This window comes from Pezoporus occidentalis, unplaced genomic scaffold (assembly GCF_034315485.1).
Source record: "Pezoporus occidentalis ecotype Australia unplaced genomic scaffold, CSIRO_AGI_Poc_V1 ctg145, whole genome shotgun sequence".
NCBI lineage: Eukaryota > Metazoa > Chordata > Aves > Psittaciformes > Psittacidae > Pezoporus > Pezoporus occidentalis.
In genome coordinates, this window is record NW_026913263.1 from 2,046,772 (window position 1) to 2,072,672 (window position 25,901).

A 25,901-nucleotide genomic window follows, 5' to 3' on the forward strand; every position below is an offset into this window, starting at 1 on the left:
GAATTGTACTGAATTAATTTACATTCTGGGTGTTTTATTTAGAATTAGCATTGAAAGAAAGCTCCCTGTGTTCAAAAAAATGAATTAGAATTCTGCAGTACTTGTCAGGTGTTGTACTAATGTGTGAGATGCAGCAGTTTCTTCACGCTTCTCCTTTAGAGCACACTGTGGATTGGCAGCTTGTCTTCCCATTCTTAGTAGGCTTTGATTTGTTACCTTCTTAAAATTTTCTCTTTTTTCATTACTTTATTGTTTTTGCATTTTAGATTGCTGTATGCCACGAACTTTACAACACCATCAGAGATTACAAAGATGAACAGGGCAGGCTCCTTTGTGAGCTTTTCATTAGGGCACCGAAGCGAAGGTAAGACCGTGGTTCTGGCTAAGCCTTGAATCTGAGGTTTAGTCAGGGAATAAGTGGATATTGAGGACTACTTCAGTATTAATAGCTGTGAAAAATTGAATCTAAATGTGTCATAGTTTCACACCAATGTTTGATCTGAGTATTTGAGGTAATTATTCAATGGTCATGATAACATTAGTGCCCTTTTTCAGTCAAAAAAGGGTATGCTGAATTAATTTAAAACATTTCTTGTGACATCTGCATAAAACATCTATGCCTTCGACTATAAAATGTTCCACATTAGTGGTGCAATGTAATAAAGGCATGTCTTCGGGAAGATTAATGGAAGTGACCCTTGAAAATGCAGTAGATAAAGTAAGAGACTGAATTTTATCTTAAACTCAGAAAACTGAAGATGATAACAGAGCATGTAATACTGTAAGCTCACTAATAGACCACTGGCCAGCTGTTTTAGCTGTAACAAAAATGCATTGGAACTTTATTTGTTTTATTTAGTCATTGACACGTCCAGACTTTAGTGCTGTGGGTTTGGTTTTACTGCTTGGAATATAACGCCTGGTTTTGCCATTGCAACAGAAATCAGCCAGATTATTATGAAGTGGTTTCTCAGCCAATTGATTTAATGAAAATCCAACAAAAGCTAAAGATGGAGGAATATGATGACGTGAATGTGCTGACTGCAGATTTTCAACTTCTCTTCAACAACGCAAAGGCTTACTATAAGGTCAGGAGAATACATGTAAAGGCTCAAATTCATTGTAAAAAAAATCACCAAGTTGTGTTTAATTTCTTCCTTGGTTTGGCCAAAAAGCTTTTCTGTTTAGCCTTTATTATTGGTAAGAGAACAGCACATGTTGCAGTTACTTGCATGTATTTCCCTAAGGTTGACTATACCTTTGTAAGATGTCCAACCATAGTTTTTTTTTCTGTGGAAAACTATAAAATAGTGTGGGGAGGATCTTCATATCGTTTTCCAAAAGAGATAGAAAGCAACAATGGAGATACAAACTGAGAAAAATACTTGTCTATCAAAGCCTTCCCATAGTACAACACACTCTATGTGACGTTTTGAAATCTAAAAAGATCATTTTCCTTCAAAAAGGAAGAGTTTATAAATAACCAGAAGTGTACAGTAGCAGTGCTGAATCTTTCTCTTCCATTGACCACTTAATAAGATGAAGAAAAGGCATGTTATCATGGTCAGTAATGATAGATTTTGAGTGTAGATGATGATGTATTTCATCAAGGGTGCAACCCTGACCTCTATTCCCCCATGTGTCTTATTTTAGATGTTAATGGTTTTTATTGTAGTTGCCATAAGGAAGTGGGGAAAAAAAAAGGATGAATCTGGTTTAATGGAAGGCTGTGTTAAATACATAAAACAGTGAAATTGTATGTAGTAACTGAGATGATGCAGCAAATCTAAAACTGCTAAAGTTACCTTTAATTTATCTTTGACTTTGGAGATGATCCAGATGACAGCTTTCTGAATAACCCAACCAGCATAGCCAGGTGACATTCAGAAAAGCAGTTTGTTTTGCTTATGTTTGTATATGTCTGTGTGTAGCTTGTTGAAAAACAATCAGATTTATGAAATAAAACATTTGCACCTTCTGGTTCCAGTAGAAAAAGTACAAGGATTTCCAAATTGGTTGTGTGCTCCTGAAGCTTTGAAAGGTGTTTGCCCGTTAGTGTTGGCATTTTCATGGTTTCTTTTGCCTACAGAATGGTGGACTCAGAATTATGGCTGTAATGTAAAAATTGTGCATGTAAAATAGAAATAGGTAGCCATCATTCTAGGGTGAAGAAATGTTGACATTTCCAGAGAAATATGGAGTTGTGAGCTGGGCGTACGGCACACAAACACAGCCTCTTCTCCTTTCATCTTTTACCTTACCCACGCAGCTCCAATGACGCATATAAAACAGGGAGATTGATTCATTGTCAAGGTCTTTATTGCAGCAGGAGTTTTATTGGCAGTGCTGGATTAGAATGGAAACCTTTGGGTTTGTTAGTATTTTGGCTCAAGTCTTAGGCTTCTGAGCGTCTCGCATTAGTACAGAAGGAAGCAGATGAGTGGAGCAGAGTGTTCTTTATAACTGTTCTTCATGATTAACACCTGGTCCCATGTCTTGAGAATATTTAAGCCTAGTGAGGTGGGTTTGGGGATAGTTGTCATGTTCGTTTCTCATTTGTGGTGCAAGCTGTCAGAGGTTGAGACAGGGAAGTAAGATGAGCGGAATCCGCAGTAAAAAGGTGAGATATCTGCAGGAATACCTGAAATAGAGGTGAAATGACAGCAGAAAGGGAAAGAAAAATACGCAAGAGTGGAAAAGCTGTTTTTTTCTGGGTAACATTCTTAAGTAGCAATGTTATAAGCACATGCTTGTCTGCCACTACCACCTCTGTATTTACAAAACTTAATTGCTGACTAACGCACCTAGCTCTTCCGAAAAATATACCCAGATGTATACCCAGGTGGTAGCATGTTATCAAGTTCTTTGGAATTTCAGTTAATGCTGCATCTAAATCATTGAAGTCTTTCCAGAGATATTGACACGCTTATTAGCATTCTTCTGTAGAAATCAGTTTTCAAGTGCCACACAATGGCAGCAGTATTTACTTAAATCACATTTCTGGCATACTGATATTTAGTCTATTTTAAATATCAGTAGTGTTATGCATCAGCAAAACTTAATGATTTTTCCAGATTCATGCAATAGGCTTGTCCAAGCCTCAACCCAAGCAATTTTATTGCTAAGTTTTCTGAAAGATTTAAATGCTTTGGTGCGATGGAAGTTGTGTTTTCTAGTGCTTATTGTGATTCTTAATATCTCTGTTGAAGAACGACTGAAGCAGGAATTTCCCAGGTTTTCTATTATGCGTTTATTTAATGCATTTAATACCATTCAACCAATAATTTAAACATTTCCTTCAGACAAGAGTGATCTGAATTTTGAGTACAATGTTTGATTTGTTTCTGCAGCCTGATTCTCCTGAATATAAAGCTGCCTGCAAATTATGGGAGTTGTACTTGCGCACAAAAAATGAATTTGTTCAGAAAGGTGATGCTGAGGAGGATGATGATGATGAAGAAGGACATGACAGTCAAGAATTAGTAAGTGTGGGCATGACATCTGCAGTTGTAGGAGGCAGTGGCCGTGTATGTCAGCTGACTCCGAGAGGGAGGTTGGCTCCATGTGTGAATAAGCATTAAGATTTTTCATAGTTAAATTATGCCCTATAGTGTATTTCTGATACTAATTTATTAGTTAAGAATTTCACCGTATTGTATTGATGTTTCACTTTTGCCTAACAAAAAAAAAGTTATGAGCTTTTCTGATACAGATGAAATGTGGTTGCGGTTTAGTTGAGGCGAATATGCCATCTGCTTGGTATCATGCCAACTTCGAGGTTTGATGCAAGCAAGCTTCATGTCCAGTTACATCGTTTTTCAGCATGTCTCATTCAGTTAATGCAGCTGTTCCTGGAGTGTTTCATAAGCTGGATATGACTGTGGCTTGTCTGGTGTTTGTGATGTTGGGATGCATGTTTTTGTTAATATTGACAACCCAGTTGTAACACATGTTGGACAACCTGCAGTGTAAATATGAAATTGAAGTTTTTCTCATGTGCTTTGGTTATGCATTTAGGTAATGTTGTTTTCAAAAGTTGCATCTGTGTTTTATAGCTGATTTTTTTCTGTGTTTGAAAAGTCAATTCCTGTATTTTAGTGCAACTTAAAGCACTCCACTGTGGCTGCTCTTAAAACTTTTCGTGATTTTATTTCTTATTAGTCATCTCCAGGTTACCTGAAGGAAATTCTTGAACAGCTTCTTGAGGCTATAGCTGTTGCCACAAACCCATCAGGGCGCCTCATCAGTGAACTGTTTCAGAAACTTCCCTCTAAAGTGGTGGGTATTTTAGTAATACTGGTTGTGTTTTAAGATGGAAAGCGGGACGTTTATATAACTGATGTTACACACTGTGATGGGCACACTCAGAATGCTTATTATTTCATCAGTGACAAACTGCAGCTGGTTTTAGAGCTTCCCTCCCTTCTTTGCTCCTACCCATTCGTTCTCAGCCCTTCGTTGGAGTCTGGGGTTTGCCCTGTTTTGCCAGTTTAGGTAATTATGGGTGGGTTTTTTGGTGCACAGATTTTAATCTTTTTAAATATGTCTGATTTCACTGTTCTGTTTCAGGATGTGACATAAGTTTAACCAGCAAAATAAATACTCTGAAGACCTGTATTTTGGCTTTCAGACAGAACTGTTCCTTTATATCACTTTATTGATGAGTTATAATTCCTTGTATCAGCATTGCGAGCTGGCTCACCGAAATTGAAGCCTATTGCTATACTGATGGAGCTTCCACTGTTCTTATCTGCAGTTCAGCTCATAGGTCATTCTGTGAGCCTCTAGAACAATAGCTTTGTGACTGTTTATAGTAATATATAAATTATTTTTCTTTTCCAGCAATATCCAGATTATTATGCAATAATAAAGGAGCCCATAGATCTTAAAACCATTGCCCAAAGGATACAGGTACAGTATGAGCATGTTAATATGTCAAAGTATATACTTACTTAACAGTGAGCACTCTTAAAATTGTAAGAAGCCCAAGTTTGTGGCAGTAGGAAAGACAATGTGTTTTTCCCCTGCTGTTTAGAAATCTGAACACTGTCAGTGCTGCAGAAATAGCTGTGTTGAAGATCAGGCATTGTAAACTGTAGAGTACTGGCATTAAGCCTGAATATCTTGGGTTCCTTGGTGTTTAATGGTTTAAAGTAGTTTCTTGGCAAGTACTGCTAATGTAAGACATTGAAGCATTGAAGCTTGGTCCTGCGTTAACATCACCTACTTTTGTTCTCGTGCTATAAATAGCTGATTTGTACTGATGGATTTTTCATCTTACTTGACCAGTAATTTGAAATATTGTTCTGTAATTCTAGCATATTTTTATACTAGTTTTGTATAGCACATGGACTAATTGTACTAGAGAATAGAGAAAATAACATTTTGTTAAAACCTTCAAAATTAAGGGAATCGAATGCATTATTTTTTTCAATCTTTAGCATTTGTAAAGTCTGTAAAGATTTAGCACTTACGTTTTAACTTTCTTTTTTTCTTGACTTTTTCAGATACTTACCTGTCCTCTTTAGGACAGGTTCTTGTTTTTCTGTAAATGTTCCCTTTATTCTATATGAATTCCCTTTGCTTTTTGCTACTGACTCAGTTCTCATGCTGTTCTCTGAATGTTGCCACTTTAACCAGTTCTGGTTTTTGTTGTACAGAACGGAACTTACAAAAGCATTCATGCAATGGCCAAGGATATAGATCTTCTGGCAAAGAATGCCAAAACCTACAATGAGCCTGGATCACAAGTATTCAAGGTTAGATTCACTTATTCATAGTTTGAGTTTGATTTTCTGTATGACTTTCTGTGCTTATTGATCATTAAAGTAATCTTTAGCATACGGCCCTGAAGATTGTTTTCAGTTAAAAAAGGAAAAGCTAATAGTGGCTTTCCTTTTTATTTCTTTTCTGTTATATATTGCTTTTAGTATAATTGGAATGCATGTTACTTGCTGAGGTATAAGATTTTTTCAGAATCGATTTTATCTTGGGATATGAGTTACATGAGTTCTTTGGAGGAATGGAGGATCCTTGTACTTGTGATTGAAGTTGAAATGCCTGAAACTACAGGTTCAAGTGACAGCGGTTGTACTCGGCTGCTGTCTCTTTCCGGATTGCAGGAACTATTTGTGGTGTTCGTCGTAAGCTTCAAAACTGGAGTCATGCCTTCCCTGCATGGTTTTTGAAGATCCTTTTCCTTTTAGCTGTATTTTTGTGATAAATTTCACCTCCTGTCTTTTTAAGCTGAGTTCACCAGCTTTTTGTGTGTATTATTTTGTGATTATCACATTGCTGTTTCCATGTACTCTAGAAGTAAGAGAATTTTGGTGGTCAATTATTCCTTTGTGTGCTCAATTTTTAAGGGCTTTGTAGGGAGAGATCTTGTGTATATATATAACACTGTTATGTAAGTGATTCTTGGACTTTTCCAGGTACGCTTTTGTTGGGATTGTAGTTTCAGTTCCTGGTGACGTAGCTCACATTTGTAACCTCACTCAAAACTTGTAATCTCTATCTTGTCAGCTGTTACTTCAAGTTTTGAGTCCATGGGTGTAGAAAGGGAGTGAGCAAGTGGTATAAATCTCAGTAATGGTGGTAACTTTTTGATTGTAAAGGCACAGAAAGTAATTTCCATGTTTAATTTTAGGTGGCATTTGTGCATATTTGCAAATTGTAGGGTTTTTTTGTGTGTTTGGGTTTTTTTTTATGGTTATGATGAAAAATTACCTCAAAGCTATTCAGCTATTTATTCTGTTCAGTGTTTGCAGGCCTCTGTGGGTGTATTTCAGGCAGACTTTTTTCTGTGCTTCATTTCTCATGCAAGGTTGTTTTATATCTAAATGTAAAAAGTCCTTAATTTTTGTTTTAGATTTTTGGGTAGATGGATACGCCTGAGTATAACATTCTGCACTTTCAACACTAAACAAATAAATTCTTTTAATTGACAGGATGCAAATGCAATTAAAAAAATATTTAATATGAAAAAGGCTGAAATTGAACACAGTGAGTTGGCCAAGTCAAGTCTCCGAATCAGGTACTGCAAAGAGTTCTTTTTGTAATCTCATCTAAAAATCTCTATAGACATTCCCTTAATTTTGCTGTGGACAATACAGTGGGAAATAATTGCTTGAAAACTTAATTTATTGTTGTTTTAAAGGTTAAAAAATGTAAAACAGTTTCTGGAAGGGAACTTTTTGTTGAAATACTTCTGTGGTGAAAAATTTCTGTGATGTTCACATTAAAAGTGTCAGTAGATCATTTATAACTCTGAGTTAATAACAGAAAGGTAATGGTAGGAAACATGGTGCTTTGTTGTGCTTTGCTTTATGAAACATGCTGGAGAATCGTGAACCTTATTAGGAGCTGAAGCATAAGAGCTTGCTGTTAATTAGGTAGGGGCAGAAACATAGGAACAAGGCCTCAGGCAACATATATTTAGAAGGAAGTCCACATTTTTAGCTGTGGAAAGAGGCACAGGGCATGGAAGATCTGGACTTGGTGAAGCATAGGTTTGGTCTTGAACAGGCAGGTATAAAATACATTCCATAGCTCTGTTTGTTTCATGGGATGATTTTATGTAGGAAATAGCATTTTCTTCCTGTGAAAATCATAATAGAGAAGCGATGCAGTTATTTTAGATGTTTTTTACCTGAAATGCAATTAGATTTCTTCTCATACAAACTTTTTTCTTATGAGTAGCTCTTAGAAGTAGGTTTAGAGGTTATTTGCCAGTATGGGCCATGTCATTTATCTAAAAAATAAAGTGATGTCTTGCAAGTCATCCCATAGCAAACTCTTTACAAGGGGGGTTGTCTTGATGGATTTGAACTGTTTACTGATATTTGATGCTGGAAAATAGCTGCTGTCATTTCTTGTGAAGGTTTGTGTGATTCAACTGTAAACACCAGGGCTCCCTTTACCTTACTGAAAGGCAGTTTCCATTTTCTTGTTGTCTGAAAAATGTGTAGATGGTGCCATTATTGAAAGTGTTGCCTGGAATTGTGATGTGTGAAAGAAGTGAAAATTATGTGGTCGATTTTTACTGTTTGGTCCTTTGAGACATTCAACCTCTGTAGTGTTTTTTGTGGTTCCTTTGTTGAGCGTTTGTGTGCTTCCTGTGAGCATATAAAAATTAAGAGCATAAATACTGTTAGGGAGTAATTCCTGACATATGTTTAAATTTTTCCTTCTGAAAAGTATGTGTAGTGCCAGAAGACCTTGATTCTACAGACGCTGAACATACATAGAATAGTTAGGGCTGGAAAGGACCTTAAGATCATCCAGTTCCAACCCCCTGCCATGGGCAGGGACACCTCACACTAAACCATCTCACCCAAGGCTCTGTCCAGCCTGGCCTTGAGCACTGAAGCCGGCTCATGTTCATTTTCTCATCAGCCAACACCCCCAAGTCCTTCTCCTTGGGCTGCTCTGAATCTCTTCTCTGCCCAACCTGGAGCTGTGCCTGGGATTGCTCCCACCCAGGTGCAGAACCTTGCACTTGGCATGGTTAAACCTCATGAGGTTGGCATCAGCCCACCTCACAAGTGTGTCGAGGTCCCTCTGGATGGCATTCCTTCCCTCCAGGGTATCAACCGAACCACACAGCTCGGTGTCATCGGCAAACTTGCTGAGGGCGCGCTCAACCCCGCTGTCCATGGCAGCGACAAAGATGTTGAACAAAGCGCACGTGTTTGTTTTGCAGTAACTAAAATTACATACAGGCATGGAGGTTTGCTATTTAAATTGTAATTTTATTTTTATCACTGTTGTTTTCCTTCAAAATGAAGCTGTTTGCTAAGAAGGGATGACAGATAAATCACACTGATATTTGTTAGTTGAATTCCTCTCTTACACTGCCAACCCATTTCCATTTCTCCATTTCTTAGCTACCTTATTCTAGGTATTCTCTTATGTACTGTGTTCTCAATAGGCCTGCAAGTCCCAAAGTAATCTGAATGTCAGAATAATTGAGAACTCCCTTCTTTGTTTCTCTAACTTGGAAAAAGAAAAAGCCTGAAGCAGGCTACTGTAATAAAGGGGTGAATGCAAAAAAGTAAAATCAGGGTGAAAGAAAAGTATCATGAAAACCAAACCTTTCACCTGCTGCTCTGCACCTCACTGGTTGCTCTTTTATTGAGCCATTAGTCTTGTTTTGTTCCTTTCTAGTGAAGGAAACAAAATTGTTTTTTAACTGCTTAATTGTCTCAAAGGGGAGTCTCCTTTACCTGTTGCTGGTTTTAATAAAATACCCCCATGTGTTCATTGAAAGCCAGTTTACTCTATTGTTCTTCTCAATTTACATCTGTTTTTCTTTGTTGTTAATGGATCGAATCAAATTCATCATATTGCTACTAACCTGTTCTATGGACATGTTGCCTCTGTGTTTAAAATCATGCTTTCCTGCTGCATTTCATTGTATCCTTTGTCATACTAAGTTGCTCTTTGTTGGTGCATTTACCTGTTGTCCCTTAAATAAAATGGCAAAATAAAGTGGCTTGACAATATGCACTGTCAAGCAACTTGACAATGATTTTGTTAAGTATTGATAAAAGGTGATTGGATCTGTATGATGAGCTTTATCTGGATACTAAGGAACATTTCCTTTCAGCTGCTTTCACTGCTGCTGTAGGCTGAGCTGTGTGTATAGCTGTTAATCCTCAATCTAAATGTTACACCTTCCTCTGGCTTTGTAAACAAAATCGTTGTTAATGCTGGGCCATTATATCTTAATGTTACTTTGCTGTTAGCTTTAAAACATTTTATATCTGTCTCCAAACCTTTTGGCTGATCTGTCAAAGTGATTCTGTAAAAAGCTTTATCCTTGCTGCGCCTTTTCTTGGGTCTAAGGTGGGCCTCTTTTTTTTTCCCTTTCCTTGGCTTATCTCTTCTACCTTAAGGACTTCATCAAATTTGACTGCTTCCAAGCTGACAGGTCCTTCCTCACAGGGTAAAGGCAGTGTTGGTGATGAGAGAAATTCTTCTAACAAATATTACCGGTAAGTAAATGGTGGACTTGGAGGGAAAGGTGGGTCGTCATCATACGGAAATACTAAAACTTTGTTGGTTTGGTTTTGGGTGTGTCTTTGGTTGCGAGTGCTCTTCAATATTGATGCAAATACTTTTGAGATTTAGATAAGTTTCAGTCAAATATCTATTTAGTATGATTTAATAACTTACTTTCCTGTAATTACTCTTCCATGTTTGATTTTATAGTTAACATTTCAAAACACCTGTCATGAAATACTCCATATGTTATTATTTCCTTAGAAATGTTCTGAAGAACAATATGTTAAGCTTCACTGCAAAATAAAGCAGGTGAAAAACCCCATGGAAATGTGTTGTAAACTAAATTTGGAGACTAAAAAGAAGTAATTGGTAGGAGTGAATAATGAAGAGATAGCCAATGGAAACTGGTGAAGCCTGTAAAAAGAAAGCATTGCTTTTGGGATGCATTTATGGCAAACTTCCTGAGTAGGCTGGATTACTGGATCTGTGCAGAGACTTCAACCATCATCCAGAACAGCACATTGACCCTGATGTTGGGATAACAGAGCCAATAGCCTGGAGTTAGAGTAAGGAAGCCAGACAGCTGGAATCCCTTTCTAGGGAAGGGAGCATTGTCAATGCTGTTGGAAAAGTCCTCAGCCTCTGGAGATGGCTCCCGTCAGGCATGAAGGAAAGGGGCCCCTTCCCATCAAGGAGGATGTCCTATGTTACCCGAGCAAGTGGGCCACCATGGAGAAAGGTATCCATTACCTGAGGGGATTTACAACGACCTGGACAAGAAGCAGTTAGCCAAAGATCCAGATAAAGTGGGCACAACCCATGTGGTGAAGTTTGTATGAAGTACCCCATTGTATGCTAATGCATTGGCAGTAAGGACCTCTCTGTCAGGTGACCCAGAAGAGCAAATTCAGATCGGGCCCTGAGGGACAACAAGCCTCTGAATAAATTCAACAGGAGATAACTGATTCAGTAGCCCTTTGGCCAGTTCAGACAGAGCAAGATGTAAAAAGTATGCTTAACACCTCAGCTGGGGAGAATGGTTCTACCAGGAGCCTCTGGCAGGAAGCATCAGTGGACACTCAAGGTCAGACCTTATGATTTTGGAGTTGCGAATACAGAGGATCTGAGGGCTGCTGTACTCCTGCTGAAAAAGAGATACTGGCAGCGTGTGAAGGGGTTCAAGCTGCTTTGGAAATTGTTGGTACTGAAGCACAGCTCCTCCTGGCACCCAACTGCTGGTGCTGAGCTGGAAGTTCAAAGGGAGGGTCTCCTCTACACCTCATGCAGTTGAAGCTATGTGGAGTAAGTGGGTCGCTCTGATCCCACAGCAGGCTTGACTAGGAAAGTTTACCAGCCTCGCTCATCAGCGATCACTTTCTTTGACCTTTGTTTTCTGCTTGACATAACTGAGAAGCCTGGACAAGTGTGATGCTTCCTGTTGCTGGAGTAAGAAGGCTCCATCAATAATCTTGTCCTGATTGGGCCACTCACATGGTTTCCTTTGTTGCCTTGGTCCCTGATCCTTACCCACAAGCCTTCAACCTGCTCATAGCAGAATACAGAGAGGCCTGGCAGATTATGCACCTCCCGCAAACCTGCCAAGGCACCCTGCCTGGGTGCACTTGATGAGTAATGCGAGAGGATGGGGAAGTCCAGTGTGTACCTCAAGGGGCTTTGATTCTGGCTGAGAAGAGCCTGTGATTTGAATTCCGTGATGTTACTTGCTATGTAATACTGCATGTCATGACTACTGTGGTTGCTATATGCCATATCAACTGCATTGCAATAAAATTTACACAGATTAATGAAAACATCGTTCTGAATTTTGATGAAACTGGGCAAAGTGCAGTCATGGTAGAACCAGAATTGGCTTCAGCATGCATCAGTGTGACAGCACACACCTCCTCTCCTGCCCTGAATAACTGTTATGACAGATGGAGCCCAAGGTCACGGACTGAATGAACTCAATGGACGTTTCAGAGGAACAGCTTATAGACGAAGGGAACAATATCTGTGTATATAAAAGACAAGAAAAGATGTATTGGAAAGTGTGGGACCTGGGCACGCACGACAGTAACTCTTCTGCTTTTCCCCAGTCTTCACTTTGCTCCCCCAGGGCAAAGCTGAGCCCATTGATGGAGGTGCCTAAAGACCTGACCTAATAAAAAAGCAGAGATTGTCAGGCATAGCCTACAGTTAGGAATGAAATGCTGTGCCCCAGGTCTGGGACAAAAGGGAGGAAGAGAGGAATGCTAAAGAAGTCTTTGTGAGACCATAGCCGGTGTGAATGCTGGTCTCCTTTGCCTAGAAAGCAGAGGAAGCTGCTTTCCATCTAGGTGCTGTATGTACCAAAACTGAATAAGGTGGGAATGGAGAGATGGGAGAAGACAGCTTATACAGCTTACAAGTGTGCTGGATTCCTTCTTGTAGACAAATCCTTCTAAGACAGAATCAATAACGAAGTTATTCATGTGAGGGACTTTTTATCATCTCCCTTCTCCTCCAGCAATTCAAATAGTCAGGCAGTCAAAATAGGGCAGAAGAATAGCTAGCTTGAGCTCTAGCTTTCTGATGGTGTGTCCAGTTTTTCAGTTTGATGAACTGCCTCAAAATAGAGGCAGACTCGGTCGTTAACAGCTTCTCTTGTTCAGGGCTCCAGGATTTTCCTGTGTAGTCATGTCTGTAATCCTGTAAACAACTGTCATGAGCTTCACGTTTACTTACACACTGAGCGACTGCTAATGGTTGATGTGATAACCCTCTGTTTTAATTTGCATGGGTTTCTTACTTCTCTTTCATAGTAACAAAAGATCAGCCCAAGGGGATCGTTTATCAGCAATAACCATGGCATTGCAATATGGATCAGAAAGTGATGAGGATGCAGCTTTGGCAGGTAGGAACTGAAATGCATTTTCTCTATTTTTTTCAATTTAAATGTTTGGAATAAGCAGAACTGTAGGACTTCTGATACATTCAAATATCTTTATTTCAGAAGTATTTTGCAGTGTTTCCAAACTCGGTATGTAAATTCAGTCCCTGTTCTAAGTACAAATGTATAAATGTACAGCTGGTCAGACAGCGGAGGCCAAACTTGCTTGCATGGTTTGAATTTAGTGTGTGTGTTTCCAAGTATACTTATCCAAGCTTTAGGAAACTGCTGCACGTTTTTATTCCTCCTAATATGGAACAGAAGTTGAGACACTGGGGTAAGACATTGGGTGCTTCTTGTAGTAAAAGAGATTTACAGTGCTACAATAGTTTGAGAGAAATCTCACTGGCACTGGCTTGTTTTCTCTTGCCCTCTTGTGCCATTGGGTCTCAGGTTTTATTTTTGAAGTTGAAGGTAATGTATGAGGTGTAAGGACAGGTAAATGTGAGAATATAATTCAGAAATATCTGGTCTAGCCTAGCAGGCGTGAAATTTTACATGAAGGTTTATGTTAAAAGCATGTAAAAAGGCACGCCTTCATACAGCACCCTTAGTTTCATAAGCATGCTTTAGCTTTATAATATAAGCTTATATGCCATAATATATGCATTATAGCAGATATTTCAGTATCAGCCATAAATTGTTATAGGTTGTCTTTTAAGCTAGCTTGTCTTGATAGTTACATTCTCAGCACTTTCCTTGCTTTCCTCTCAGGGGCAGTTTCTGAAGTGTTTTAGACATCTTCAGTTTTATTTTTGTTACCATTGTTTTTGCATTGCTGTGAAATGATGCATCTCTTCAGTTTGTATTTTTGGGGCATTCATTTCACACCTGGAAATGGAATTGTGTTCCCCACTTTTCCAGCGGATGGACATGCTGTAGAATTGTTTTGGACCATTTTGCTGCAAACAAAAGCAGAGTTGAGTTACTGCTTTGGAGCAGCTGCTTTCTGGGAGGTGTGAGGAGTATTTATTGGCTTGGTTCAGTGTGATTATTAGCTGCTATTTTTGCAAATCATAATTCTGTAAACACACATAGCTTTTTATGTCTTTATATGGTTTAAATTATTGACGTGATTGAACCACTTTCAGGTACTGCCTTTACTATGGACATTATTGTGATTTCCATAGGTCCTTTCGTATATATACATCTGAGCTCTTTGCTGCTGCTGCAGCTCTTCTGCCTTTATCACATTCACCTAAGGGGCAATGTCAGGTTTTTTAGAAGACCTCTGTCCCTTAAGGCTTTCTGTCCCTCCAGTGCACTACTTGGACATCCCTGTGCTTCCAGTCTCTGCATGAAAAGGATTTTTATTTAAACCACGTCTTTGTATTAGTTGCTCTGGAATCTTGTCTTTTTTCTTTCCACTAAGGCTTGTTAAAATAAATGAGAACTGGGCTGCATGACTGAACATGAAGAAAATTTTCTCCATCTCAATATAGAGAACTGAGTCTTTATGAGCTTCTTGGATTCTAGAAGTTGCTTAAGCAATGAACAATATCTGTTCCCAACTTGGAGTTTCTCCTCACTGTTTCAGAGGGTGTCATGGTGTGGTGGAGCTTGTAGGTTTCCAGCTCAAATATATTAGTGCATGAGCAGCTTCTGCAGCATCCTTGCTCCCCATTATAAATCTGTAAAGGCAGGCATAGATGGTCATGCTGTGGTACTTATTTAAAAGTATGCCATTTTGTAAATAAAGCTATTTATTAAATTTAGGAATGTTTTAAGACTGGATGCTGCTTCTGGTTTTACTAGCATTTATCTTCTGTTAGACTATGAGCATTCATTGTTGCCTAGGTGCTTTGGGACCACAAAGGAGACAAGTGTTTAAAGCAAATAACTTGCTGAATAAGACTGATTTGCTTTCACATACATACAAATTCTCTCTACTCTTTTTCTGCCTCATCACTGAGTAAGAGTGCATGATTATGATAGATGCATTTATATCCAATAATAAAGCTCAGTTCCAGTTGTACATTAGATGGCTTCCTCCTTTTGCAGTGAAGTCAGTTTAACATCACTCCATTATGAAGCTGTCCCTTCACTAGGAAGCAGTCACTGTGGTACAGAATGGACACCAGGAAATGCTTTTTGTTTGGGACTGTTGCATGGCAGATACTTCCTGGTTATGGTTTGCTGCAGGGTTTTTTGTTTCTCTGTTAAGTGCAGTAGTGGCAACAGCTGCATGAAAAAGGAGTAACTGACTGTTACTTCACTGCCAGTGTGTGCTTGGTGGGGATATGGCACCTGGTGCTACTGCATATCAAACAATCTGTAGTCTTGCATTAGATTGTTTTCGTGGCTATATATGTTTCTTTTCTGTCTTCTGAGCTGAATAGCACATTCTTCGTCAGTTTTCTTTAGAGAACAGATTTCGTACGAGAGCAGTGTAATCTTCTGAATATGTAAGAATATGTCATGTTTGACATATCACTTTTAAAGAACCTACAAGTCATAATGAAAGCGTTTATAGCTACGTTACAAGATTATGTGAACACTTTCTTTTTAGTGCCTGCTTAATTTACTTAGATTTTTATTTTAAAGAATGTCTGGTGTTCTACTTCCAATGCAAAGGAAGTACGTTTCTTATTTGGGGTATTGAACTGCTTTGCTGCTGGCTGCCCCATGTAAGAGGATAGCAGTATACTTGGCTAGTTTCTTATTTCTTTCCTTTTCCATAAAAACATATTCTGTTTTTTCTACTCTGTGTCTTACTTTTTGATGGAGCACTCAGAACTGAGCTATTTGACTGTTTGCTGTGTAGTCTGTTTTTGAAACTTACTTTACCTGATATCATTCTCTTAGCTGTTAGCATTTATCTCCATTTTCAGGTACAGGAGAACATAGTGTTAACTCCAGTCTTTTGTTTCTACCCGAGTTATTCTGTCCAGATGCTGCATTGCTGGCTACTGTGGTAGATGTGGTAGATGCTAGGCCGTTAAGTGATGCTGACTGGCATACACATTAGGATAATTTGTAGGCATACACAAATTAGGGTAATTTGGAGTGTCTTCCCTGAATCGGTAATGAACATCTTCGTTATGTGTTTGCACAAGGTCTGCTTGTGTTTTAGTTTCCATCTATCTTGTCTGGGAGGTCCCTCCCACACATCGTATACTCGCATAGATCTGCAGTGTCAGACTGCAGAGGAAAAAATGATAGTATTATGCTTTTATGTAGTGAGAGTGTCCCCTGGCTTTGTCATCGTTTTGGTACGTCTTTACTGAACTTGGAGAGAAGGCTTGAAACATCGCCAGCCTCTGCTGAGCAATAACAAAAATGCCAGCTGGAAACTTGGTGTGTTAGAGAACTGCCTTCCTTTTGTGGGACTGCATTACCAAGTGTGTCATCTGCCAGACTTTCCCTCAAACTTTAACTCTTAAGAAGGCAAAAAAAGGGGGAATAATTTAACTCCACTATGTGCACACCCACATAGATTTTATGTTATGCTTGTCTGCAAGGTGCAAATTACACCACTTCTGTTCCTGACAAGTGTGGGAGGAGTGGCCATTTACTTTTTCCATCCTGTATTTCCCCTACCAGTGTTTTTGTTCCAGTTGTGTTTCTGTTGCTCATGTCATGTTTCTTCTAATTTTACCTGCAGTGAATGTTAGCTCTTCATAGCATTTCTTTCACTCACCCTAAACCTGAAGCATAGTATATACTTCATATAGGTAACTAGGTTTGCTATGAAAGTTGTAAATAATTGTGAAAGATTTATGCTAATTATATATATATAAAAATATAGAATGCTAATAATATTTCTAGAATATTCTTTATTTTGCTGTGTAAATTAGAGGTGCACCTTCAGGCTTTAATGTCAGGTTTTTTTCTGCTAAAGCTCACAATTTTTGAGCTGAGATGTGATTAATATGGTTTAAAGGATTATAGAAGTTTTGAAGTCACTTTTTTGATACATGTGCAAACATCCATTTTGAATTTGGCCATTGGGCTTAACTAGCCAGGCACCTTTGAAGCTTCCAGACATGGTTTGTCAAGTTGTATCCTTGTGGTGTGTCAGTATGACAGTAGTTGGGTATACAAATGTATTTGGCACAAATACTGGTATTAATGGTTTGATGGGTAAATAAGGGTGTAGCTGGTGTCTGGGTAGTGTGTGGTTGAGCAGTCCTGTTATGGAGTCTGATACGGACTCTCAGCACTTGTAGCTGGTAAGGGTGTATTACCAGTGGCAGAAATGAAGTCTCATCTGATAAGAGAGATTCCAGTAACTAGATAAAGTGCATTTTTTTTGTCGGCTTGAGGCTCATACAATAGATTTGTGATGTCCTTTTCTGAGGTATGAATCTGACTGCCAGAGAGTGGCTGAACGCCCTCGCTTGAGGGACTGCCTTTTCTTCTGATTTAGATCTTTATCCATTTGAAAAGCCATCCAAAAACCCCACTCTGAGTTGTCCTACTGAGTTTCCCATTTTCCCTTTCTCTCTGTGCAGCTGCTGCTCGTTATGAAGAGGGAGAATCTGAAGCCGAGAGCATTACTTCCTTCATGGACACTTCTAATCCTCTTTATCAGCTTTATGACACAGTTAGAAGTTGCCGAAATAATCAGGGCCAGCTCATATCTGAACCCTTTTTCCACTTGCCTTCCAAGAAAAAGTATCCTGATTATTATCAGCAAATTAAAACACCTATTTCATTGCAGCAGATCAGGTAAGAAAACAGAATGCAAACTACATCTGGTGCGAAACTATTCAAGGACTTACTTTGTTTCCAGAATCCTACCTTGTAGTCAATTTGTTGATACCTAATGCAGTGTATGCCAGCTGTCCTTTATGTTTGGTTGCTTCTTGTTTCAACTCAGTCTGCATCAGTCTTTTGATCATATTTTATAGGTGGCTGTCACTTGGTTTATTTTTGATGGAGTTTCATCTGTAATGTGCCTTAAAGGTTGCCATATCAATAATTGTGAAGGCTAGGGGGGCAGCAGGGATGAAAGCTTTTGCAGACCCCCCGTTATTCTTTTTCCTTGACCCTGAGGGCTTGGTTACCTCTCACTGCCATGTTTTTTGAATTAAGCTTCAGCAATTTGAATTGTAAAAAGATATTTGTAATTATGTTCCTTTTGTCTTGGTCATAGTATAACTGAGGATAATTGTTCCTGAGGTAGCTAGTCTGGATTGAAGTAGGCAGTAACCCTTCATGAGTCTGTGAGCCATGAAAGGTTCATCAGCTGCCAGAGTGCAGGTGTCACATCAAAAACCTGAGTGGTCCAGGATAAGCTACTGTGATGGATATGTGTCAGGGTCTCGAGTGTATTAACAGATCTTAATGGCACTGACCAGACTCAGGTGGCCCTGGCCTCCTGCCCAGTGTCCGCTGTGGCTGTGGGTCCTTTACTAAGTGAGGTCTGCACCCTAGCACTGTTCTTGTGTTTGTAATCCACTCTAATAATGGGTCTAAATTTTAGTTTTACCATAATATGACCTGCTAGACTTGGTGTAATTGGGAATAAGCAGTGTCTCTGTTAAATGAGAAAGAAACTAAGCTGGTTTTGTGGGTTTTGATTGGTTTGTTTGTTTGGGTTTTTTGTGGGGGAGGAAGGGCAGTTGAGTTTTGGGCTGGTTTTTTTCTTTTCCTTTCTTTTCTAACCTGTCAGAGGATGTTTGCATGTACTTGGGAACAAGTACAGAGCTCCCCCACTGGTTATGAATCCATCAGCAGCTTTAAAGCAGTTTTTTCTTACGTCTTAGTACAGCTGTTGGCTTGGCAAAGAAAGTAACTTGAACAAAGCACAAAATCCTCTTGATGGAGGGGAAAAAAAAGGTGAAATTGAGAAAAATTGGTGATAATTGTCAGGAAGCTTTTTGTCTGAATGTACCAAAGAATATTAGTTCAAATTACCTATAAACATTTAATTGGGAGAGACCTTCCAGTAAGAATATACTTGATATCAGTCATAGGACACATAATTTGCCATAGGGAAGCAGCTGTGTTTCTGCTTTCCTTCCAGTGTGGGCAGGTGGCATCTGGCTATGTGAGCAGTACAGAAACTCCATGCAAGTACATGAAGAGCTGCAGGGTGGTGGTGGTGGTGAAATACTTATTGCCTGAGAGCTTAGAAAATAAAAAGAGACAGTTCTCTTTAGAAATGAGTGTTTGTAGTGCACAAGTTCAAGTACAGTATTTGTAATAGTCTGACTGTTTTAGCAATTTTTGACATTTTGGTTTGTGGGTTTTGGTGGTGGTGAGACGTTGTGTTTTGTGGGTTTGGGGTTTTTTAAGATGTACATGCAAAGAGCATATCGTGTGTTCACAGATGGGGACAGGAAAGTTAATTGTCCTAGTGAAAAGTTGAAGGTGTTGGAGTAAAGTCTGGCATTCCTGTCTCCACTTTGGCATCTGGCTGCTTAGGCTATCCTGCTAGAGTGCACTGTGAAATGTGTGGCCGTTGCAAATTTTGCAGGTAGTCATATATTTTAGGAGGTTTTGTGTGTGTTAAATGCAGGAAAAGCTTTACAAAATAGTGTATGATTTCTAGAGAGAGTATGGGTGTGTTTTGTTTTAATGAGATGTCCATAATACCTATCCCAGCCTCAGTCACTTTCTGAGAGTTAGAACCCTCAGTCATTTGAGCTGAGTGCAGATCCCAAGCTGTTCCTGAATGTGGGAGGTGATCCTTCTGATGGCTTTAGTTTTTCTGCTAGTTTCCTCCTGACTTGCTCTTTATAGAATCTCAGAACAGCTGAGGTGGGAAGGAAGACCATGCGGTCCAACCCCTGGCTATAGCAGGGTCACCCAGAGCCAGTTGCCCAGGACTGTACCCTGTTGGGTGTTGAGTATCTCCAGAGATTGACACTCCACAACCTTCCTGGGAACCAGCCTCACAGCACCCCGGTGTTCAGATGAAATTTCATGTGTTTCAAGTTGTTCTCATTACTTCTTGCCCTGTCAGCAGGCATAGCTGAGACGAGTAGAGCAAGAGTAGCCTCTTGAAAATGAAAGGCATGACACTCTGAGGGCTGTGACTTCCAGGTATGGTTCAAGTACATGGTGTGGAGGTTACTTTGCAGACTTCACATAGCTGGTGAAAAGTCATTCTGTAATTGTAAGTGGCCAGAGGAATAGTTGGGAAATAATGCAGGAGAATGTGTTCAGTTACCCCAGTACTTGAGTGCTAGATCCTGGCATGCTTCCAGGAACTGTGTTCCTAATTCCATTTTACAGCATTGGTAACTATGATCCCTACAGCAAGTGGATCAGGCTTTTCTACACCCAAGGAGGGAAGTACTCCAGGGAATTCCCTGGCAGCAGTTCTCTCCTGAACACGTGAGTGGTGTGGGTGCATGGGCGCTGGAATTAGAGTCTTCATTGGCACGCCCTGGTGTCTTGAGCTCCAGGAACCAGGGGTCATAGTTTTTGTTTAAAAAAGTGCCTGGATCTAATATAAACCACAGTTGGTTTTGTGTGACGTCTGCTGTTTGAGGATTTGAAATCCATTTTTCTTATGAATGTGCATCCTTTTGGACAATGGTCTGCTACACAGGAATCTAAACGTGTCATTGCACTGCCCTGGGGTGTGTTGAGGTTCTCCTGGAACTGTGAGATTTGTGGTGAGTCTTATTGCCTTTGGATTGATTATTTGAGTTGACTTGTACTAAATTTGAACATACTTTGTGTTATAATTTCACAAGTTCTAGTAATGCTGCAATTAAAGGAGTGAAACTTATCTTGAATTAAAGGAGACTGCTCTTGGGATTAAAGCCTGAATGGTTTATAGAGAACTTTTTGTTTTGTTTAAAACAACAGAGCTTAAGCCCATTATAATTTAAGCTCTTAATTAAAAAGAAAGTACATTAAGATATATTGCATTGACTTTTGAAAAATGACATTGTGTTCCATGTGTTTGTGAGTGAGCCACTTGGAAAAGTACTCTCTAACAAAAAAAATAGGTCTTTCAAATATTAAGAATACCCTGTAAATTTTCCCTTCATCTGAGATTTAGCAGTTCCCTCATTCCTTTCACTTGATAGAGTTTCATATTTGTTGAATATTGTACTTTTTTTAGATCTTCTGTCTGTATAACCAGTTTTCCTACCTTAGCAAGTACTTTCAATGCATATTGTACTTCAGGCCTGTATAAAATCACAGGTTCTTTGTTACTGTTTCTTGGGTTTTTTTTTCCTAAAGAGGCAGGGTTAGCACTTCACAGTTTGTGAATAAAAGAAACTAAGTTACCTGAGAGCTGGTTTTAGCCATGGGCTTGTATTTTTTGGTTCTAGGAGTTTTTTAGGCGTCGTGTGTGTCTAGTGAGATGGATCTTTTGATCATGTGGGGAGAGTATCTCTCTTGTCTTCAGTTCTTTCAGATATTCCACTTGGAAGAGCTGATGAGTTTCCAGTAGATCTTCTAGGGAGTTGGGTGCCAGTTTACTGTATGGGATTTATTATTATTCTTCTGATTTTGACCAAATTAAATGTCACGCCAGTGTTGTTTTAGGCTTAGTGGCCTTATGTAACTGTAGCGTACCTTTTAGACTGGACTTTTTCCTCATTTTGCAAAGGTGGTTATGTTTAAAATTCTGCTTTTCCAAGTTTTCCTCATGCTTTCAGGTACGATTGTATCACTGCCAGTCATTTCACAGAAATTGCTCTTGGTTTCTAGTGTATCAGTTTAATTTGTATTATGTTGGCAGAGCCTTCCTGTAGAGCCATCGATTTGGTTAGTTTTAGCCTCTCTTTGTGAAATGAACTGATGCTGATAAAATTCTTTCCTTCCAAGACTGGTGAGATGGCTTTTTAAGACGTACTGTGAAGCTGCATTTCATACTCTAAATCCAGGAAAGACATAATGCTCGAGTTCTGCTGAGTTAGAGTGTAATTAAAACTGTTCAAAGTACTTAATCATCCTGTTGTTTGCTAAAGAGCATGGTAAGGTGGGAGGTTAGTTACAGACTAGAACAGGGTTATTTCTGTGCCTATGAATTTTTTTCATTCTTCATGCATGTGGTGGGAAGTTGTCTGCCTTTCTGAGCTATATGGGCCAAGTCTGGATTTTTACTTTTGGTGTCAGGCCTTTCACGAGTACCAATGTGAGAACATAGGTTATTTGCTTCAAATCAGATGCTGCACCTCGATTATTTGCTTGTGAATAAACAAATGCTGGTAGAAGCAAGATTTTATCTGGGGTAAGATAATTTGAATTATCATTCTTTTTAAGGCAGTGTTTTCTCATCCTCTCGTCTTCTGGCTCTAGGTTAGGATTTCAAGGAGTAAGATACAACTAAGCTGTTGTTCTTCACTTGTGAGCTACTGTCAGGATTGCACTTCGCCATGAGCTTAAAAGATTTTTCCACAGGATCACGAGAGAGCAGAGAATCGGTGCACATAGAATGGTATACTTAAGTCTAATGGTGGTTTCATATGGTTTTTCTGCTTTTTGGTGCTTCAGAGTTAAACTGCTGCATTGCAGTATGGATAGGTCACTGCCTAAATGCACACAGAGGAAGCTAGTGTGGGATACCAAGGCTATGTGGAGTTAGTGTTGTATTTTTAGATGAAGCATGTGACAGTGGTGTTCTGTTGTCTGCATGAGCTGCCTCTCTGGGAGCAAGAACAAAGCAAATCCCACATTTGTTAGTGTCAAGTGGCTTGGGAGATCGGCTCATATGAAGAGCCAGCAGTTCATGACGTTGTACAGAACCAATACAGAATGCACTTTCTGTAAAAAGAAAACTGTTGCAGGTGGGATATGTTCCCTAGGAAACACTATTGCGTTGCTTATTCTGCCTGCAGCTTGCTTTGAAATTGTTCTGCTCCAAGGGATATGGCTAATTCCCCCTTTTCTGAGAAAACTGGCACCTGAACATACAGAGTTTGATTGATCAGGATATGCTAACTAATCAGCAAATCTGAGTTGTAGTATGGTGACAGTGTTACTTCATAGATTCTGAATTTACAGGGGATAAGGATATAGTTGTCTGTTGCCTTTACCATCTCAGAGGGATGGTCATTACTGTTGAGCCTTGTAGTCAATGTAATCCTAGATTTTCTGTGATTCTTTAAGGGCAACTTTGAGATGGGTACAGAAAAGCTGCACATTAAGAGGAGCAGTAGCAAGTGATAGTAAGTAGAAACAGTTTGAACTGATGTCGTGGTTTAAGCAGGCCAATTGGAGAAGTGGTACCTCAATTATGATGTAGTCCTTCAGGTTCCTCTTTCTGAAAGCTGAATGCAGACCTCATGGAACAGCAGTCAAAGCGGGAACTTGCCATTCTGTAATTGTAATTTAGTGACTTAGTTGGAAGACCACAAACCTGCAGTTTTTCTTCCTCCTGCTGTCCAGTCTGTCCAAACTTGTTTTACTTTGGAAGAAGGCAAACTGCCAGGGTGGCAAAGAATGTTTGTAAATTATGTGATAACTAATATTTAAGCAGAATTTGAGCCAAGAGTTGAAAAGCAAGAATGTTGCATGCAGACTTGCTTACGTGCAAGAGCATGAGCTGTTGAGTAGGTCTTGAGAGGACTTTATTCCAGCTTGATTGTTAGGATTTCTGAAGCATGAACCCTTCCTTGTCCTTCAGCAGTTGTCTTTGTCAATAAAAAGCATTGAGACATTTTAGGCGTTCATCTGAAATATTTAAGAGTCAAATCTAAGGCAGTTATGATACTCTTCACTTTATTAGATCCTTAGTTAGAGCCTAATTCTATAAATTTGTCAGTATGAGTTGTCACTTAGAAACAAATTATGCTGATGCTGTCTGCATCCAAGGAAGGTTAAAGTCTGCTGGTCAGCATTTCTCTGCAGTGATAACTAAAAACATCAGTAAACAAGGAACTGACTGCTTGTCTATACAGTTTGTTACCACATGTGCCTTGACAAATGAGAATGTTCTAAATCTGTTTTGAAAAAAAATGAAACTCAGTTTTTGGTGGTTTGGGTAAGTATGAGCTTGTTCGTTAGGGGCTTTGAACTCAGGTCTTTCAGCCTTTCTATTTCATGTTTCCTTGAGCGTTCCCTTAATGATGTGTTAGCTTTTGTAACACCAACAAGTGTTTGTGTGTTAAAGTCCTGTAATTGCTTGTCAATATTTTTGTCAGACTACAAGAATTAAGTACATACATTTTACTGTATAGATTTTGCTTTCTGCACTAGAGCATGTTCAGGTCAGCTGGAGAAGATGTAAGGCGGCCTGTAATGTTTGTTACCAGATAGTGGCAAGAGCATGAAGTGGACTCAAGAAGGTTTTACATCCGTAGTATTTCTGAGCCTATGTATCATATGCTAGTGGTTTAAGGCAAACTAATCCTGAGTTTAATGGGATTTTAATTTGGGTTTGATCTTTTAATACCAGTCACATATTCCTTAACACATATGCAAATAATTGTTGCTGGAGTGTTACAAGATAGAAATTGAGGCTATTTATTTGGTACCCAAACTCTTTTGCTTTTGAGGGTGTGTTTGGGATTTTTTATTATTGTATTTTTTATTAATCTAATGAAAACTATATTGGTAACTCTCCCATTTTTTGGAATTCCAGAGTAAGTGAGGTTCATAGGAAAGCTTTTTGATTATCTGTTGCTGCAGTTGGAAACATTAAAAATAATCTAAAATATAATGCATAAAGACTTGCAAGCTACTGATGTCTTAAACTCTTAAGGTTAACTTTCAGCTGGGTGCTGTAAAAACCAGACTAGGTTTGAAGGTGGTTTGTCACTGGTGTTTGTGACAGGCGGGTGAGAAAGGAGGTGTGAAGGAGGATGATTGTGTTTTATAGTTGTGATAGGGTTTGGTTTTTATGTTGCTGTAGACATCTGTTTTCTGTTGTGTTTAATGAGGTATTGGAAGGTTTAAAAAAGTTGGCTAGAGCTTTCACCACTTGTGCAAGGAAATAGAAGAAAATACTTAAATTGTTGGCAAACTTAGTGCTCTGATTCATCTGTTTAGCACATGAAAAATGGTAATTTTTTGTCATTAGTCCTTTTCTAACTGTTTTCACATGAATTAAACTTTACAGGTAGCACCAGTGAACAATCAGGTGGTTTTAAGGGAGGGCACAAATTGGAGTGGGTTAACATGAGAGGTGTTGGGCATTTTTGGCTCTCACTGAAGATGAGTGGAACTGATGGGTAGGGAAGGCAGCATTGATGGCTGTGCAGAGCTAACCCATCACACTGATATCATACCCAGGTGCCGCAGAAAAATTAGGGACTCAGTCAGAGATCAGTGTGATCAGACCAAAGCTGTTTATTACAAAGCATCCATCCTTTTTATACTGTTGTCTGCATCTGCTTACAATAGCTTCCTGTATTATAATTGGATACATATTCTTGTAGCGCACAGCAGTTACAGCTACACATACAATAGCTCTCTGTATAACATTTGGATACATCTGCAATAGCTTGCTGTAGTATAATTAGATACATATTCAGTAGCTTGCTGTATTATAAATGGATGCATGTACAATAGCTTAGTATATTATGCTTTGATACATATTCTTGCAGCATGCAGCAACTAGTATACAATTGATCAAATAAGCGTATGGGAACTTAACCTTTAAAACTTGCTAACAGATCTTACCTTGCCTGCACTGTTCCTTTTGCTTCTTTACCCACGTCCTCCTTCATCCTTGGTTCATGTTGAGCTCCACGCAGGCACTTGCTGACTTGGGAACGTGGCCATTCTGTGCTAGAAATCCATCCCCACCCAGGCCCTACAGGTCACAGCTGAGGGGTACTGGAGCGATCTCAGCAGGTTGTGCTTCTGCCCTTTATGTATCACATCTCCTCTGAGTATGAAAACAGGACTTCAGTCTGCACAGCTTTCAAGAGGACAGCTTTCAGAATACTTAAAACCATCTTTAAAAGGAGATACGGTTCCTTAATATAGTTACAACCAGAAGATATTACTGCAGCATCAGAAGAAGAAAACACGCTTGTGTAATTAGAGCTCTTTGGATATTGATTTATTGTGAAAATAAAGATGTGAAAGAACTGTTTTGCAGTGT

The 25,901-nt window shown here is 39.2% G+C and overlaps 1 protein-coding gene across 10 annotated transcripts in view; it reads left to right on the forward strand.

The window, feature by feature from the left end:
• Positions 1-25,901, forward strand: part of PBRM1 (polybromo 1) — a 66,258-nt gene that overhangs the window by 4,482 nt on the left and 35,875 nt on the right. For 7 of the 10 annotated variants that reach the window (XM_062610274.1, XM_062610277.1, XM_062610278.1 and 4 more), the window contains 10 exons: positions 267-364; positions 941-1,088; positions 3,351-3,482; positions 4,162-4,278; positions 4,843-4,911; positions 5,661-5,759; positions 6,951-7,036; positions 9,900-9,998; positions 12,810-12,901; positions 17,392-17,608. In XM_062610274.1, coding sequence (XP_062466258.1) covers positions 267-364; positions 941-1,088; positions 3,351-3,482; positions 4,162-4,278; positions 4,843-4,911; positions 5,661-5,759; positions 6,951-7,036; positions 9,900-9,998; positions 12,810-12,901; positions 17,392-17,608 — 1,157 coding nt within the window. The remainder of the gene's footprint in view (positions 1-266; positions 365-940; positions 1,089-3,350; positions 3,483-4,161; positions 4,279-4,842; positions 4,912-5,660; positions 5,760-6,950; positions 7,037-9,899; positions 9,999-12,809; positions 12,902-17,391; positions 17,609-25,901) is intronic. The other 3 variants (XM_062610273.1, XM_062610275.1, XM_062610281.1) reach the window with 1 other exon arrangement.